Raw genomic sequence first — 19,921 nt, forward strand, 5'->3', positions numbered from 1 at the left:
AATTGTCTGTTTCTCAAAAGAGGTCTTCCCTGGGCTCCTTTATTTATCATTGTAATCCTCTGCCCTTGACTGCCTAGCTCCCTGTTCTATTTTTCTTCCTGGTGTTTATAACCATATAAGATTGGATGTATTTTTCTTACTTATCATGTCTATTATCAGCCTCTCTCCCTGAGAACATAAGCTCCACAAGGGCTTGGATTTCTGTTTACTCACTGCTATATTTACTTAAAAACTCATGAGATGAATGAGGTTTTCTCCACCTAGAATTTCCTCTCTCTTTCCCACACCTAAATCCTAACCATTCAACAAGATTTAGTTGTCCTCTAACTCCTATTGTATTTGTTTGTAATACAAATCTTACTTTCTAAAAGCCTCAACTTTTAAAATATTTATTATTTTTATTATAAATGTAATATGTAGTCATTACAGAAAATCTAAAACAAAAAATAAAGAAAAAATTACTTAGTGTACAATATTAAAGACATTTGATTGTTTATTATGAATGACAATTATGGAGATAAATCTCACTCTGTGATCATATCTTATTTATATTACCCAATAAATATCAGATAAATAAAAGATCCTATACCTAATATGGCTTATTTCCTACCATAATACTTAGCATAATAATCATAATTATTAAGGTTGAGGAAGTCTGCTTCTATTCCTACTATGATGAGTTTTGTGTTCTCTATTTTACAATCATGAATGGGTACTCACCGTAGTCAAATGATTTTTTTCTTCATCTACTGAAATAATCCTATGATGAATTACATTGATTGATACTTGAATATTAAACCAACTTTGCTTCTTGGGATAAACTCCATTTGGTCATGAAATATACCTTCAAAATATTGCTGGATTAAAAAAAATATTGCTAGATTTGATAGGCTAACTTATTATTGGAGAGTTTATATCAATGTTTATGGGGGATATTATGTTTCTATTTTCTTTTCAACAATGCCATTGTTTAATTTTGATATCAGAGTTTGCTGGCTTTGTAAAATGAACGGTTAAGTGTGCTTTCATCCTCTTTTTTCTAAAAGTTTATGTAAGATGGTGTTATTTTTTCCTTATTTCTATATTCTTACATCCTTTTCTGGTTTGGGTATCAGAGTTACGCTGGTCTTGTAAAATGAACCTGTGTTTTTTTTTTTCCCTCTATTTTCTGAAAGTTTGTGTAAGATAGGTATTATTTCTTCCTTAAATGTTTACTAGAACTCACCACTTAAGACATTTAGCCCTAGATTTTTCTTGGTGGTAAAATTTTTTAACTACAAATTCAAAAATTTTTAAACAGATATAGGACTATACAGATTGTGTTTCTTCTTGTATCTGTTCTATAATTTATGTTTCAAAAAATTTGTGCATTTAATCTGAGTTGTCAAATTTATTGGCATAAAGTTATTCACAGTATTCCTTTATCATTCTCTACAGTGATGTCCCCTATTTCATTCCTGATATTATTCATTGGTTTTCCCTCCTGTTTTATTCTTAGTAAGTCTAACAATAAATCAACTTTACAGATCTTTTCAAATTAGTTATTGGCATAAATTATGTTCTCCACTGTTTGTCTGATTTCCATTCTCATCTTTATTGTGTCCTTACTCCTACTTTGTTTACTTTGTACTTCTTTCTCTATTTCCTTAAATTGGTTTTTTAAACCCTGTTCTTTTCTAAATACAAGCATCAAAGACTATATTTCTTCTAACCACTAGTTTAATCTTGAAACTTCTGATATTATGTTTTCATTTTAGTTCAGTTCAGAATATTTTCAAATTTCACTGTGATTTTCTTTTTTACCTCTGGGTTATCTAGAAGTAACTTCCAAATTTTTCAGGATTTTCCAGATATCTTTTTGTTGATTTCTAATATGATTCTGCTATGTTCAGAAAATATATTTCGTATGGTTTCAATACTTTGAAATTTACTCAGACTTGTTTTATGGTCTAGCACACGACATTTCTTAGTAAGTGTTCTACATGCATTTAAAGAGAACACATTCCTGCAGTTGTTGGGTGCAATGTTCTATAAATGTCAACAAGGTTAAGCTGGTTCAAATCTTCAATATTGTTAATGATTTTCTATTTATTTCACTGAGAGAGAAGTATTGAAATCTCCAGCTCCAATTGTGGATTTGCCTATTTCTTCCTTTAGTTCTATTAGTTCTTGATCCATGCATTTGGAAACTCTGTTATTAGATGCATACTAGTCACTCAAGATTGTTTTGCTTTCTTGGTGAATTGATCCTTTCATCATTATGAAATGTCCCTCTTTATTTCTGGTAATATCCTTTGTCCTAGAATCTATTTATCGATATTGATATAGCCAGTGTATCTTGCCTTTTTAATCTTGTCTGACAAGATCTGCCTTTTAACTGGAGTGTTTAATCCATCTATAATTAATGTAATTATTGATATAGTTGGGTTTAACTCCATCATCTTACCATTTGCTTTCTATTTGTTCCATCTGTTTTTCATACTTTCCTCTTTTCAAATTGAGCTTTTAAAAACTGTGGTAAGAACATTTAACATGAGATCTACTCTCCCAACAGGTTTTTAAGTGTATAATATTGTTAACTATAGGCACAATGTTGTATAGCATATCTCTAGAACTTATTCATCGTGCATGATTAGCAAGTCCTTATTTCCCCTACCCCCTAGCAACCACAATTATATTCTCTGCTTCTATGAGTTTTTGACTATTTTAGACACCTCATGTAAGTGGAATCATGCAGAATTTTTCCTTCTATGATTGGCTTATTTCACTTAGCATAATGCCCTCAAGGTTCATCTATGTTGTCACACATTACAGGAGTTCCTTCCTTTTAAAGGCTGAATAACATTCCATTATATGTATCACATTTTCTTTATCCATTCATCCATCAATGGACATTCATGGTACTTCCACATCTTTATTATTGCGAATAGTGCTGAAATGAATACAGAAATGCTAATATCTCTTTAAGATCCTGATTTCAATTCTTCTGGATAAATATCCAGAAGTGAGATTGCTAGATCATATGGTAGTTCTTTTTTCTTTGAATTTTTTGAAAAACCTCCATGCTCTTTTTCATAGTAGCTGTACCATTTTGCATTCCAACAGTATACCAGGGTTCCAATTTCTCCATATCCTTACCAATACTAGTTTTTTGTCTTGTTTTTTTAATATACATAATAGCCATCCTAACAGGCGTGAGGTGATATCTCACTGCAGTTTTGATTTTCATTTCCCTGATTAGTGATGTTGAGCATTTTCCTGTTGGCCATTTATATGTCTTCTTTTGAGAAACGTCTATTTAAGCCCTTAGCACATTTTTAAATCAGGTTATTAGATTTTTGCTATTGAGTTGTCTGAGTTCCTTATCTATTTTTGATGTTAACCCCTTATCAGATATGGTTTACAAACATTTTCTCCCATTCCACAGATTGCATTTTTACTCTGTTCATTGTTTTCTTTGCTACACAGAAGTTTTTGGTTTGTGTAGTCCCACTCATCTAATTTTGTTGTTGCCTGTGCTTCTAGTGTCATCACTGCCAAGACCAATGTCCTGAAGCTTTTCCCTTGTTTTCTCCTGGGAGACTTACTTTTATAGTTTCAGGTTTTATGTTTAAGCCTTTAATCCATTTTGAGTTGATTTGTGTATGAGGTAAGGATCCAATTTCATTCTTTTGCATGTAGGTATCTGGTTTTCCCAACACAACTGCTGAAGAGACCATCCTTTCTCCATTCTTGACAGCCTTTCAAATATCAGTTGACCATGTATGTGTGCATTTATTTCTGGACTATTTATTCTGTTCCACTGGTCTATGTCTGTTTTTTTGCCAGCACTATACTGCTTTAATTGCTGTGGATTAAATGTCTATTCAAGGAAATGTTATCAGGAAATGTTATGTTTCCAGCTTTGTTGTTCTTTCTCAAGACTGTTTTGGCTATTTGGGGTCTTTGTGGTTCCATATGAATTTTGGAAATGTTTTTTTCTATTTCTGTAAAAAATGCCATCAGAATTTTCATAGGGATTACATTGAACCTGTAGGTTACTTTGGGTATTACGGACAATTTAACAATATAGAGTCTTCTAATTTATGCACATGGAGTGTCTTTCCATTTGTGTCTAATTTCTTTCATCCATGTTTTCAATACAGAAGTCTTTCACCTCTTAGTTAAGTTTATTCTGAAGTATTTAATTCTTTTTGATGCTACTGTAAATGGGAATTTTTTCTAATTTCCTTTTCAGATACTTCATTGTTGATGTACAGAAATGATTTCTGTTATGGTGATTTTGTATCCTGCAATTCACTGAGTTAATTTATTAATTCTAACAGTATTTTTTGTGGCACCATTAGAATTGTCTAAATACAAGATCGAAGTCATCTGCAAACAGGGACAATTTTACTTCTTCCTTTCTGAATTGGATGTCTCTTATTTCTTTTTCTCATCTAACTGCCCTGGCTAGGATTTCCACCACTACATTGATTAAAAGTGGCAAGAGTGGGCATCTTTTCACTGTTTCTGATCTTAGAAGAAAAGTTTTCAGTTTTGTACTATTGAGTATGATGTTGGATTGAATCTTTTTAATGTTCCATTATGTTTTTTCCATTTGTTCTTTGGCTGTATCTCCTTTTTTGTTACTCTAAAACTTATAATATGTGACCTTATTAGTCTACCATAAATTAATATTATACCACTTCACAGATGAACCTTGTAGCAGAATAATTCTATTTATTCCTATTTCCAATCCTTTTCACCATTATTATAAAATATTTTCTTCTAAATAAATTATAAACCTCATAATACTTTTTATTGCTATAAAGAATTTTTTTACCTTTTTATTTTAAACCAATTAAGAAAAGTTACAAAAATAATACAGAGTTCCCATATACACTCCCTCCACCTTCCCCCAATGTTCACATTTTACATAACCAAACTCAATTACCAAAATCAGGAAATTAGCATTAGTATAACAGCATTAACTAAACTGCAGACCTTATTTATATTTCACCAGTTCTTCCTTTAACGTACTTTTCCTTTTTCTGGATTCCATCTAGCACCCCACCTTGCATTTAGTCTCCTCTAATCTGTGATAATTTTCCAATCTTTCCTTGTTTTTTATGACCTTCATACTTTTCAAGTTATTTTGTAGTTGTCACTCAGTCTGGGTTTGTCTGAAGTTTTTTCATGATTAGAATGAGGTTATGAACTTTTGGCAATAATACTACAGAAATCATGGTGCATTCTTCTCAGTGTATCATGTCAAGGGGGTTCACGGTATTGATGCCTTATTACTGGTAATATTAACCTTGGTTAGGATGGTATCTGCCAGATTTTTCCACTGTAAAATAATTCCTTTCCTTTGTAGGTAACAACTATTTTATAAGTAATACTTTCAGACTATGTGAATATCCTTTTTCTCCTCAAATTTTCATCCACTAACTTTAGCATCCATTGGCGGAACTTGTCTGCAGCAATTACTATGTTGTTCCCCTGATAGTAATTTTCTATTTTCCTATTTCCTTTTACTGGTGACAAAACTACCAGATGCTTTTTTTTTTTTTTTAACTCTGACAGTATGTTTATTTTACCCTCATTTCTAAAGAACACTTTTGCTAGACATACAATTTTAGGTTAAGAATCCCCCTCTTCCCACCCCAAAACCTTTAAGATGTTATTCTATTGTTTTGGGCTTTCATTATTTCTAATGAGAAATCAGTGGAAATTTTATTATTTTTCCTGTAAGTAAATGGTTTTTCTCTATTTTTAGAATTTTTCTCTTTACTTTGGTTTTCAGCAATTTGACTATGATTGTTTCTCCTGCTTGACTTTCATTGACCTTCTTGGAACTGTGGGTTGAAATTTTTTAAGCAAAATTGGAAAATTTGGGGCCACTAATTCTTTGAATGTTTTCCTCCCTTATTTTTCTTTCCTTTCTTCTGAGATTCCAATTCTACATGTATTAGACTGCCCCACAGGTTACTATGTTTCAGTTTGGATAGTGTTTATCGTCCTGTCTTCAAACCCAGTGTTCTCTTTTTCTGTAGTGTTCAATCTGGTTTAAGCCGATGTAGTGAATTTTTTATTTCTGACATGTATTGTTTCAGCTCTAGATTTTCCTTTTTGTTTTTAGTTTCATGTCTGTTGAGATGCCCCATTTGTTCATTTGTTATAGGCATCTTTTACTTTAAATCCTTAACTTTGTTTGGTATTTTTGAGGCTTACATTTAAGTATTGTTAAGATGGAAACTAAAGTACCTCTTACTTTAGGGCTACAGCATTTCTAAATTGTACCCTTTCTGAGGTCTCAATTTAATGCCTACTGGCGTCAGATAGGTCCTTCTATTCTAACTGGTCGTAACATCTGTTTCCCAGCACCACATGGCCTCTGAAATCTCAACTCACCTTACAATTCCTCACCAGCTGTTTTCTCCAGGATTTGTATAGCCACATTCCAAGGGAGGAATTGGTTCACCCCAGTAGGTAACTATATTTTATCTCTGACGTTATTTAGAATTGCCAGCACAGAATGATTTTCAGTCTGTTTTACTGCTCTTTTAAATTTCTCTAAAACATATATTTTCTCTTATTTCTTATACCTAAGGTGGACATATCCCACCACAACACCCTTGATATGCCACTGTCTTATAGCTTCTTGCCCTCTGTATATACAGCATTGAATCCAAAGATTGAAAAATGAAAATTTTGAAAGCTGCTTCTCTGCCTCATTTTCTTCTTTCTCATAGCCTATCCCACCTAGCCCAATTTAGTAACTCCAAATTCAAATTCTCTGCTTTCTTCAGATGAGTGACATCAATGTGCTCTGTCTGATCTCTATCTACTTGCCTCATGGTCTAGAAAATGCTTCCAGGCAGAAATCCAGGGCAGTCATGGAGCTTACTTCTTCCAGCGATCATGGCCCTTTGCTGCTTCGTTGTCCAACATCTCAAGGACATGTGCTTCAGATATCTTGACCAGTTTTACAATTGTTTATATATATATTGGTAGCCTAATCTAGTACTAGTTACTTACTCATGTCTAAAAGCAGAAATCTATGCCAATAGTTTTTAGGAAATGCATTGAACTCCTAATTTACATATACAGCTAAATAAATTTCCCTTGAATTCACCACAAGAAAGGTTTCTTGAAAATTCAACTTAAACTTCAAAACCACCACTGAGTTCAAGATAATATGATCTAAAAAAAACAAAAAAAAAGAACTTTGTGCAATCTTTGCTTCAACTTCCATATAAAAAAATATGATTTAAAATATATTGAAGAAAAGATGCTTATAGGTTGTACCATTATTAATTTGCACATTTATCTCTTACCTTGTAGAGTTTGAGAATTGTCTTAATGCATTCATGTACAAACTTGGTCTGCTTCTGAAGACTTCCACCATACAGTGCCACCAGTTCTTCATTGAAGTTCACACTAAAGAAGTCAAAGTGGTACTTGAAGTCAATGTCTTCTGCTTTTCTAAGGGCAATAGAGCCAATAGAACGAACTACAGAGGAAAAGAGTGAAGTACAAATTAAAAAAATTTTTTTAAAGTTTTATCCAGTCTTTATTCAAAGTTTCTTAATAAATAACTTTATCCTATATCATGAATATAAACCACCTATTTCAGGATGAAATCCACTAACAGTACTAATTTAGAAGAACAAACTAACCTAGCAACTGTATGCCTTAAACATAGTAAGTGTGCCCTAAATATTTTTAAAATTAAATAAATAAAAAGTGAACAGGTCACTCTTCTCTACCTGCTTTCTGCTCAGTAGGGGTGACACTAGCTAAATGAGAAGGGAAGGATTCTTTGAAGAATGAGAAATAGAAATTTTGTGACATTGAAGATTTTAAGAACAAGAAGGTTCCTACAAGAAATGTCCGCTCATCACTTGGTTTAGATACTCATGCTTAATTTGTCTCTTTCTCTTACATATCACATCCAATACATCAACAAGTTCTGCCTTGCTCTTCCTTCCCAATATATCCCCAGTCGAAGTTTCTCATCATTTCTACCACGACCTTCCTAATCCAAACACCATCATCTCTTGCCTGAACTACTCTACAGTTTCCTAACTGGTCTCTCTGTTTCCACCTTTTTTTCTCATTGCTGTTTTGTAAACCCTTTAACAAAATTTATTATGAATTAATTACATTAAATGGCATAAAACTGAGGCATATAGTTTAGCAAACAAAATACCTGTTTGCCATTCCATTTTCTAAAAACATATACTACACACACACTATAATTCACATATTGTATAACTCACTTTGTAAAGTGTACAATTCAATGTTTTTTAGTATATTCATCATATCTGTTATATATTGTACAACTATCTCCAAAATCTAATGTTGGACATTTTTTAATCACCTCAAAAACAAAATCCTATGTTCATTAGCCATCACTCCTCATGTCCCCACTCCTCGCAACATGTAGCAACCACTAATCTACTCTCTGTCTCTATGGGTTTGCCTTTTCTAGACAACTCATACATGAATAGGATCATATAACATGTATGTTCTTTTGTGACTGGCTTCTTTCACTCTTCATAATGTTTTCAAGGTTCATCCATGTTGTAGCATGTATCAGTAACTCATTCCTCTTCATTATTGAATAATGTTCCATTGTATAAATGTCATATATTATTCATCCATTTATCAGTTGATGCACATTTAAATTGTTTCCACTTTTTATTATTATTAATAGTGCTATGAACATTTATATACCAATTTTTATGTGGGTGTATGTTTATTTTTCTTGGGTAGATACCTAGGAGTAAAATTGTTGGGCCACATCATAGCTCTATGTTTAATATTCTAAAGAACTGCCAAACTGTTTTCCAAAGTGGCTGTGCCATTTTATATTCCCATCAGCAATGTATGACATTTCCAATTTCTCCACATCTTCACCAATACTTGTTAGCTGTCTTTTTTATTATAGCTATCCTAATAGGTATGAAGTGATATCTAATTTTTTTCCTGAAATCACTTTTTTTAATTTCAAAGTATTAAGGGGGTACAAAAATATTTTTTGTTACATGGATCGCTTCTGTATTGCTTGATTCATGGGTATAAGCGTGCTCATCACCCAAACAGTGTTCATTGTACCCATTAGGTAGGTTTTTGTCCCTTTCATCCTCCCAGTATCTAATTTCTCTGATGACTATTTATGTTTAGTACCTTTCCTGCTTCCACTCTTGCCCTTTTATAACTTTTTTTCTTCACAGCAAAGGCACAATGATCATTTTTTAAAAGTAAGTCACACCTACCAGACTGGTTAACATTTTTAAATCTGACAATTCCAATTTTGTCCAGGATGTGGAGCAAAGGCAAGTATAATGTATCGCTTGGGGGAATATAAGTCAACACAGTCAGTAAAGATAAAAGGATACACATAACCTGTGACATGGAATTACACTATGAGATATATATTTTATAAAAACATGGGCTTATATGCTCCGAGATACATAGAGAAGAAGATTCACTATTTGTTATTCCCAATACATGCAAACAACTCAAATGTCCAAAGACAGAATGGACAGAGTATGATACAACTGAATAATATGGAGTAAGGAAAATGAATGAATCATAGCTCCCATAACAACTTGGATGAATTTTAAAGACAATGCTGAGTGGAAATGACTATTTATACTACAAAGTTTAAAAACAGCCCCTAATAAATAGACTGTACAGAGATGCATACTAATGTACTAAAACTATAAGAAAGTTAAGGAAATTACCACCTAAAAGGATTACGATTATGTCTAAAAATAAGGGAGGGAGTTTTAATCATGAAGGGACACACGGGGTTCCAGGACGCTGGCAACCTTCTACTTCTTGATATGGGTTTTGGTTCCATGGGTATTCACTTTATAATAACTTTTTTTTTTTTTTTTTTGAGACAGAGTCTCGCTTTGTTGCCCAGGCTAGAGTGAGTGCCGTGGCGTCAGCCTAGCTCACAGCAACCTCAAACTCCTGGGCTCAAGCAATCCTCCTGCCTCAGCCTCCCGAGTAGCTGGGACTATAGGCACGCGCCACCATGCCCAGCTAATTTTATATATATATATTAGTTGGCCAATTAATTTCTTTCTATTTTTATAGTAGAGACAGGGTCTCGCTCAGGCTGGTTTTGAACTCCTGACCTTGAGCAATTGGCCGGCCTCGGCCTCCCAGAGTGCTAGGATTACAAGCGTGAGCCACCACGCCCGGCCAATAACTTTTAACTGAATATCTAAATCTATGTATTTCTCTAAATGTGTGTAAATTCAACAAAAAATCAGATTATATCATTTCTTACCCCCAATCCTCCCATCATACTTCAATCAAAATTCATTCAAAGTCTTTTCTACAATTTATATAATATACCCCATGGCTACTTTTTCATTCTCATCTCTTTACTTTCTCTAGTCATAGTGACCTTGAAGGCACCATGCATGTTACTGACTCAGGGCCTTTCCCCAACAGTCACATGCAATCCCTTGCTACATTCAAGCCTCTCCTCAAATGTTCTCTTCACAGTGGCCTTTCCTGACTACCTCCTGACCCTGTTTATCCTCTATCCCCTTACCCTGTTTTATTTTTCTTTCTAGCTTTTAACATTACTATTCGTTTGATGGTTGTCTTCCCAATAAGAATTTAAGTTTGATGAGGGAGGGATTTCATCTATCTTGGTCTCCTTTGGATCCCTAATGCCTAGAATATTGCCTGGCTCATGGTAGGTAACCCATAAATATTTGCTAGATGAATAAATATGTAATCATACATATTGAAACAATTCTAGTTTCATTATATAACAATTATAGTCCATTTAACAACTAAGCAGATTTTAGTTGAAAACAAAATTACTTCCAGATTACCTGGTTGTTATATCAGAAATAACTGCTATTAATATATCTCCAAGCCAACATCAAGTTGGCATCTGTACATATAATTTCCCTACCCTCATTTTTCTGTGTCCCCCCCCAGTAATTCTAAATCTAACTTAAATAACTCCAAAAGAAAGAGTCCAATCTCCTTTCTTGTTCGGCATAACAAAAGCCTAATCAATGCTTCAGGTTCTGTTCTCTGCACCCTCCATTTCCAACATAAATTTATCTCCTCTGCTGATTCCTGAACCCTTACACCACTTACTATCCCACTCCACTCCAACTTATTCTTTTTCTCCTTCTCACTCTTTGCAAAGTGGTCTTCAAGTCTGCTTTTCTAAGTACTTCTCACATGTATTCTCTCTCTCAAAAAAAAAAAAATGTCATATATTTGGGTATCCCAGTAAGCCTAAGACAGTACTTAACACAAGAGTATGCATTTCATGCACTTCATTGATTCACTAAGTATGGATATGATTCAAATTCTTGACAGCTTTCAAAATTTACTTCCAAAACTTACCTTGCTTATAACTTCCAGCATTACCAGGAAGAAAGAGAACTGGAATACCTGTCAAAGGGAGAATTTTATGTTCTTGAGCATATGATCCTTCTCCATAAAGATATAACTCATATGCTGGATAGCGTTTTGCCAGTTTCTTTGGAAGTTCTATTTTCTACATCAAAAAAAGAAAAATACAGTTTCACTTTAATCAAATTTATTAATACAATTCAGCCTCACTGTATGCAATCCTGAATTATGTACATTTGAAATAGTACAATATAAAAACATTACTGATGTTAAAACCACTTAATACACAAAACAAGTTCTACTTGTAGTTTATTCACATAAAGAATTAGTCTTGAATTATGTGAATTTTGAACCATGCAGTCTTCAGGACAGCATGAAAGGAAATGACCTGAAATTCTAACAAATACAAATTACTCAAAATAGCCACTAACAAGGCAGAAAAGCACTGGCATATGTCAGGAAGTTACATGTTGACATAATTGGAAATGCATTTAATTTAGTTATCAGTATGAGTTACAGTTAGAAATGATAAAGGTTTCCCATCATCCAATCAATTCTTTTTTTGCCATTTTTAACTGTTTTGTAATGTCTCTCCTTTTATGCTGGCCCACGTATATATTCTAGCTATTACATCTTCAAAGTAAAGTAAGTTTGTTTTATAATGTAGCTTTCTGACCTCTCAACTTCATATGCTTTGACCTACAATATGCTTAACTAATTAATCTGGACCTTACAGCTATGTCTTGGTCAAGACATATACACTCTTCTTACCATAAACATTCCAGTGAATCAGCATCTGTTTCAGTTTTCATAGACCAGGTGCATGGTTTGTCAGTATGCCTTAAACTACTCTGCAATTCATATTATTGTATACGAAATACAATACATAAATTTTTCAACATAATATAAGTTAGATCTTAATGTCATCTGCAAAAGGTAGGCATTTCTAAAAGAGGTAGTAAAGTATAAGCTCTTCTGCTCCTCCTTTTTTCCCAAAGAGTAGAAACCATATAAAATAAAACTAATTACATTCGATAGTAATGTTATTTATTTAAGTAGGCATCAATAGATGAATGATTTAGTCATGCTATATATGTAGTATACAATTGATAAAAAATTTTAACTACTGAATGAAATTTAAAAACTGTAAATGTTTCTAATGACTACTTTCATTGTTCTAAAAACAACAGAATTCTGATCATTCATGCACTTTCCTGAATTTTCCTTTGAGGATATTACCATAAACAATCTGTGCCAATAACACCATGCAAACATCTGTAGAGACTGTGAACTTATTGCTTAAAATACCAGCAACTTCAGTTATTTCCTCAAATACTCAAAATACAAAAATACCAACCTCAAGATTTGCTTTAAAGGAATATGTGTACTTCAACCCAAATTAGTACCAATATGGACAGTATTATGCACAGTATATAATAAAATATGAAAATGACACAATAGTTTATTTCTTTAGGTACAAATTAAGCAAAAAGAAAATGTAAGAGACCAAAGAAACAGTTTCATAATTTCTCCCATTTGATATAATAGTACATGCATATTAGATCATTAGTCTTTTTAGTACAGTCGCTAAACAAAGTTTGAACTAGTTGAAAATTAACTCAGATGAATAGGAAACTATCAAATATATCTAAAAATAAATATTTAATTCTTTGGAGACAGAAAAGCAAGCAAAAAAATACTTGACATATTTCATAAAATACTATACTAAAAGTAATTTTTGTAGTGAAAAAGAACATTTTTAAAAATATGAATATATACAGAGTTAAAAAAAAAGTATAGAGATGGAAAAAAAAGGTGGAACAAAAGAAAGGGGGAGGCAAGAGAGGGAGTGTAGGCAAATGGCAAAACCGCCTTTCCACACAGAGTTCAAGTTGGAAGTGAGTGGCAGGCAGAGATAGGAAAGGTAATTGACTATACTGACAGAAAAAGTATAGGCGTACTAAAAGGATTTTGATGAGACAACAGAATAGGGTCAAGGATTTAAAAACAAAATATTTATAAGCAACAGGACTACAATACAAATTATTTTATACAATTTAGTTTAAATGAGCAAAGCCCCATTCCATATTAAGATCAATAACTTTTTACACTTAAGTGTTATCTCCACAATCCTGCCTCTGCTGTCTGTCCTTCCTTGATTCTGCCTTAGAAGAGGCCCTTCTCATCTCTAACCTAAACCCCTTTGAAAAGACAAAAATGCTAACAAACTCCCAAGTGCTAGAAAAATACTGAGTTAAGAAACTAAAATCTTTACTTTATGATATATATTATCTAATATGAATTAAAACTAAAAAACAGTTTGATCTCTGTAACTAACCAAAAAGAAAAAAAAAAGATTTTGACCAAGATAAATGCAGACAGTTTTGAAGTTCTTACAAAGAGCTCTCAGCCCTTGGCTCATTCCACCTATAAGAATAGTCCTAGGAATTCCAGTTTAATTGAAGAAAAAAAAAAAAAACCAGAAACAACTGAATCTTTCAGACTGGTATCTCTCTCTGCTATAATCTACAGTCCATACTGGTATCAAGAAATATCCTGCGAAAACACACACTGTATGTGTTTCCTCACTGAGTGCGTGCGCGCGTGCGTGTGTGTGTGTGTGTGTGTGTGCGCCTGTGTGTGTGTGTGTGTGTGTATCTCAAAGGCTTAAGAGAGAGCTGTCCTTTAAAATCTGGCTCTAATTATTCTTACCTACTTTCTTTTAACTTACACATGCCATGTTTTAAAATTTGTTTTTAATATGTTAAAAAATTCAAGATTCAAAAGGATATACATTAAAAAAGATCTCTCCTAACCCTGTCCTTTAACCATCCAGTTCTCCTACCCTAGAAGGCAACCAATGTTATTAGCTTATGTATGCTTCCAGAAATATTTTACATATACACAAGCAAATATGTTTATAGAGTATTTTTTCCTTTTTACATAAATGACAATACATTATAAATACTTCTCATGCAATGTGTCCTGGTGCCTTCCTACCTTTACATATGCCTGCAATTTTCTTGTTTCTGTACCTTATGAACTACACACCCTCCTTGGCCCAATTCACTACATCTTGTCTAAAGCATTTTAATATTCAAGACAAACTCAGATGCTTCCTCTTCTGTGAAGAACCTTGTACATACTCTCTTATAGTGAAATAACACTTTAGTACATTATATTGTAACTATACATTACATTCTCTTTTTCCCCATAGTATTATAAAGACAAATTAAGGACACAAAGTCTGATTTATCTCTAAATCCCTCTCACCTATACCAAGTATCTAGATATATCTGGCACAGAGTAGTTATTCAACAAATGACTTGCTAAATAAACATCACACTTAACAAAATATATGATTCATATTTTCAATGTCAATATTTTCTTTCAAAGAGCAACCATTAGGTCACACATATGAAGACAGCCATAGCAAAACAAATTACTGTTATCAGAGAAAACAACTGAGATTTTTCTCCTCAAATTCTACAATTTGCCCAAAACTGTTTGTTGCCAAATAAAAGTTTTTCCTTGGTATCATAATAAGGCAAGAAACGTTATAGGATATAGTGTATTTTGCCTGGTAGGCTTGCAATATGTGTTCATGAGATGTTCAATTAATTCTGAATAAGTGAATCTAGGAAAACCAGAGGCAGAAGATGAATACAAATAATCAAACAACTTTAAATTCAAAGCTTCATTTTTGCAGAGTTCCAAATTTCTGCCCATAGTTTTAAAAAAATGGAGAATAAAAATGAGTGTATTTCAACTACCTTTCCATTTTCTCTACTAGCTGGCCAAAGAACATGCAAATGAGCAATAAAAAAAAAGGCATCAAGAAAGAGAAGGAAACCCAATGACTAAGACATCCCACATGCTGGATATCAACCTGTGAACAATTAAAGAGCTCACTATAAATATAATTAAAAGTAAGCAATATATAAAATATCTTTAGAACATTTTTATTCAAAAAACCATTTGGTTCTTAACAGAATGACCTCATTTATCCAGAAACCTCACTATATTTAAAATGACTTATTTCTATACACAGGTTTTAATTCTACTTGTAAAATAACATGACCTTACCAGTGTGCAAAATAAAAAGACTAAGAATCAAATATAAATACCGTCATAAATTAACAGCTTTTTACATAATAAAAATAAAATCTGCTAAAATCGTGGATCAAAAACTTCTGCCACTGTATTTATTACTATACTAACAAATTATCACCAGAAGTATAAACCCCCCAAAAAAGCAAATCAAACCAAAATAACTAAATACAGACTACTGAACAACAACAACAAACCCCCAAATAGCTCTTTTGCATTAGCAATACTAATTTTCTGTCTTTCCAGTCAATTTTATGAGGCAGGAAATGCATCTGTGAGGTCCATATGCTTTGTTCTCAACACCAAGGAAAACAGTTTCTACTACTGCAGATATTAAAATAGCTTCAATAATTTTGGGCAAACTAAAAATAACTGGAAATTTGTACTGTATTACTCTAAAATGATTTTATCTGAACTAAACTCTTCAATGCAGTACAAAACTAAAGTGACCTATTTCAATCTATTGGGAGTTTCCTAGTTATCAAACCATAAAAGATGAAGGTGGATTTATAATAGCCCTATTTTCAGTTAAAAAAAAAACTAAACTAAAAGCTCATATATTTAACTATATAGCCTCTGATAAACATAAACCAACATATCCCAGCACATTTGCTTAGAAATGAACAGAGACAACAGTAACATGTTAAAATCTTCTCCTTCAGTAGCATCAGTAATCAAATGTTTCCTCTCCCTTATCCACTGATGCAAAACCAAGGTAAGAATCTCAAATGAAATCTTAATTGACTAGAATCTTGCCCATGGGAAAGGATGCTCTTCAGCAATTTAAACCTTAAGTAGTTTTAAGATCTAAATTATAGCAGCTTAATCAAATAATATACTCCCTCCATAATGACCTGTATATAGAAGCAATCCCGACTTACATCCTTCATCCTAAAGGAAAAAAAATCTGCCATGGTGTTAAAAACATACTAAAAATGTATTTTATCAATATGTATTATAGCACGTACACATTTTTGGGAAGGGAGTTATTATAATAAGTATTCCATAATTAAGAGATGCATTTAGAAATGAAAGAATCATTTGGAAGAAATTTATTTTGGATAGTTGTGTAATTTGTCACCACCTCTTTTTACAGCTGGTCATGAATGAAATTCTAGATTCTACTATGCCTAACCAATGAAGCAAATGATTGAAAACATTCAAAATGGAATGGGGAGGGTGGGGAGTGGAGAGAGAGAAGGGCCAAGTCTCTCTCAAATTCCAAACACAGTGAGAAAACAAAAATAGCACCATGAAATAGATTTTAAATGCAACTGGTAAAAAGCCCCGCTGCTAGGTGATATGCATCAACACAGGTATGCGCACACACACACACACACACACACACACACACACGCCCCATAACCTACAAAACAGGAGGATCCGCAAAATCTTTGCAGGAGGGGAGCTAAATACTTTTCAATTTAATTACTCAGCAGGCTATCCTTTCGTCCAGAGGTAAAACCCTGGTGTCTCTAAACAGCCTCTGGAACTGTGTAGCCCATACACATTCAACAGACGCTCAGTTCCCTTCCAGAACCGCGAAAGCTGACTAGCAAATCACTGCGCACGAGGGGAAAAATTTAGGCGCGTGGGAAGCAAAGGAGGGTCCAGGGGCACCTGTTAAGGCAGGAACGCCAGAAGGATGGAGTGTGCGTTCAGGGAGAAGGGTTGAGGCTGCTCCTCGGGATGAGGAGGGCTGGGCCCGTCCAGGCAAGAGCCTGTGTTCGGGATTTGGGGCCGGGCAGGATGCTCGGGAAACCATCTATCAAACACCCCACCGTGAAGAGAGGACACAAAGGGCAGGTGGGGGAAAGGAGTAGGGGGCTGCAGAGTCTCCCAGGGCGGCGAAAACACATGCGAGAATGAGATGGGGGCCGGAGACGTGCGGAGAGCCAAGGCACGGCGAACCCACAGAAGGACCAGGCACCAGGGGCCAGAGTCTCGGAGCGCCCAGTTGAGGAGAGGGTGGAATCTTACCTGATATTCCGGGTACTCAAACATGTAGCTCATACTGCACTTGTTCTCCTCAAAGCCGAAAAACACATCCCATAGTCCCAGGGTGGCCATAAAGACCATGAAGACATAAAACGCCAGGTTCCCAAGGTTGACTGAGTGAAGAAACATGGTGCCACCGCCGCCTCTGCAGCCGCCTCCGCCGCGGGGCCCCAAGCCCAGACTGAGAGAGCCGGAGAGCGCCTGGCCGCCCGCACGGGAGCCGAGCCCGAGCAGCGCGCGCCTGCGTGGACGCCCGGGCTGGCCGCGCGCCCGCCGCGCAGTGCGCCTGCGTGCAGCCGACCCCGGGGCCTCCCGCCCGGCTTCTCCCGGAGCGGTGGGAAGAGGCGGCGTTTGCAGCGGGACAGCGAATCTGAGGGGAAAGAGAAAGAGGGAGAGAGCAGGGTGGGCTGGGCTGACGCGTGAGGGAGGAAAAAGGGGAGGAGGCGAAGAGAGGGGAAAGAGGGAGGGTAGGGCGAGGAGCGGCAGGCGGGAGGGAAAGAAGAGAGAGTAGGAATCGAAAGGGGGATGGGTGGAGCGCGGGAGCACCGGAGTGGAGCAGGGAGGAAGGGCTGGAGGTGGGTGTCAGATGCGTTTATCTGGGGGGAGGATAGAGCCGAGAGGCGATTGAGGACCGAGAGCGGACCTGGCGAGGGGAGGAGGGACTTCAAAGGCCAGTGGTCATCAGCTGTCACATTGCAAACGCCGCTCCCTGCAGCAGTTTTAAAACCCTTCCCGTTCAATTTTGAAACGCCTCAGGCCTCCGCAATTTCAGTTCTCCCAGCGGTAACAGAGCACATTCCCCGCTCTGTGGACCAGTTAGCTTGAGGAGGGAACAAATGGCTTTTCCCCCCTCTTTGACTGCCAGTTTGGCCCAGTAGGTAACAGAAGCTTAAAAGCGTCCGCTCATTAAAAAACAGCAGGCTGGCGAGATTCTGCTCTTGGTATAAGATGAAAACCTGGGTCACAAAAGGCATCGTTAGTCATTAAAAAACAGAACCCAAATGTCCATTAGCACTGACGTCCCCAACAGGTATCTTCGTGATCAGTTTGACTCGGACTTGCCTTGCTCCCCAGAACCTCCGGCTCTTGGGGAATTGGTTCCACATTAACTTGAGGAGGCAATTTCGTCAAGCTTCCGCTCGGACTCTCAAGTGACTTAATTCCTCTTGGAGAATTGCGGTTTAGCACAAAGGCCGGGGTACAAAGCTCAAAACCATAATCTCGTGCGTAGCAGCTTCAAAACACTAGAATGTTATGAGGAGAAAGACTCGGTGTCACTCTTTAAAGCTGACCCAATCTCAGATGGGTGTGTGTGTGTAGCTAACTGCAGAATTCCCCTTAGAACGGCTTTTGGCACTGACTTTCATTTCATTTCACCTGGGCTGATTTTCTGGTATGTTTTCTGCGCAGAGGAAGTTTGGCTATGGTATACAAAATCAATTTTAAAACTAAAAGGAAGTTTATAGTTTTATCTTGTACAACACCCGCATATAAAGATTAAGAAACCATGAAGGAGAGGTGAAGTGATCCTGAAAGTCAAGATATTCTGTTCACCCTACCCAGGAACAGTTGCAAGTCTAAACAAATACAGCTAGCTAGTGGGTGTGGAATGTTGATGGGGAGAGAAAGAAATGAGGAAATGAAGAAGCAGGCACCTTTTTTGTAAAGAGAGAAATTTAGAAGGACCAGGAAAACAGGTAGAGAAGCTATGGGTAATATCGATCAGGAGGGCAATTGTTAAGTAATATGTATTTAAGATGTGTCATATATTAAGTTCTTTATGTGGTGATGAGTTTACTTGGGAATTTTATGCCTTTTATATTCTACTGCTAGAAATAGAATTAAATAAAATTTGTAGAATTCATAAATTTGGAGATTTGTTACACCAACATGACTGGATTATATCAAGAAAGACCTATTTTGATCAGCAAGGTGTGACATTGTTGAGCCCATAAAAGAGAGAGCACCTGGGGTTTGAGGCAGGGTGGAATTACCAGTTAGTACAATGATTAGTAATCATTTAGGATTGGATTTAGGTTATAAATAAAAAAAAAAAGGGCGGGGGAATATATTGAGTCTGGGTGTTCGAAAATGTCACAGACAGAATGTCTGCTGCTTATTTCTCCTGGCATAAGAAATATTAAACAAACCCATGGTGAACCCACACTTCCTCGTCTATCTATCCCACTGCTTCTTAAACTTAATGTATGTACACATCACTTAGAAATTGTGTTAAAAAGCAAATTCTGATTCAGTACTTCTGGCATGGGGCCCAAGAGTCTGTATTTCTGATGAACTCACAGATGATGGCAATGATGCTGGTCAGTGGACTACACTTTCAGTAGCAGGAATCTATCCTGCCTAAGGACTCTGCTACATGTAGAAATCCCTGAACTTGAAGATGTGAGCTTAGTCTTCTGGT

The 19,921-nt window shown here is 35.5% G+C and overlaps 1 protein-coding gene across 1 annotated transcript in view; it reads right to left on the bottom strand.

Annotated features, from left to right (window-relative positions):
• Positions 1 to 17,726, bottom strand: part of PGAP1 (post-GPI attachment to proteins inositol deacylase 1) — an 85,834-nt gene extending 68,108 nt beyond the window's left edge. The window contains exons 1-3 of the mRNA XM_012776970.2: positions 17,482 to 17,726; positions 11,383 to 11,536; positions 7,323 to 7,498 (exon numbers count right to left, since the gene is read on the bottom strand). Coding sequence (XP_012632424.1) covers positions 7,323 to 7,498; positions 11,383 to 11,536; positions 17,482 to 17,628 — 477 coding nt within the window. The 5' untranslated portion in view covers positions 17,629 to 17,726. The remainder of the gene's footprint in view (positions 1 to 7,322; positions 7,499 to 11,382; positions 11,537 to 17,481) is intronic.
• Positions 17,727 to 19,921: the final 2,195 nt, after the last annotated feature.

Source organism: Microcebus murinus, chromosome 8 (genome assembly GCF_040939455.1).
Source record: "Microcebus murinus isolate Inina chromosome 8, M.murinus_Inina_mat1.0, whole genome shotgun sequence".
Classification (NCBI taxonomy): Eukaryota; Metazoa; Chordata; class Mammalia; order Primates; family Cheirogaleidae; genus Microcebus; species Microcebus murinus.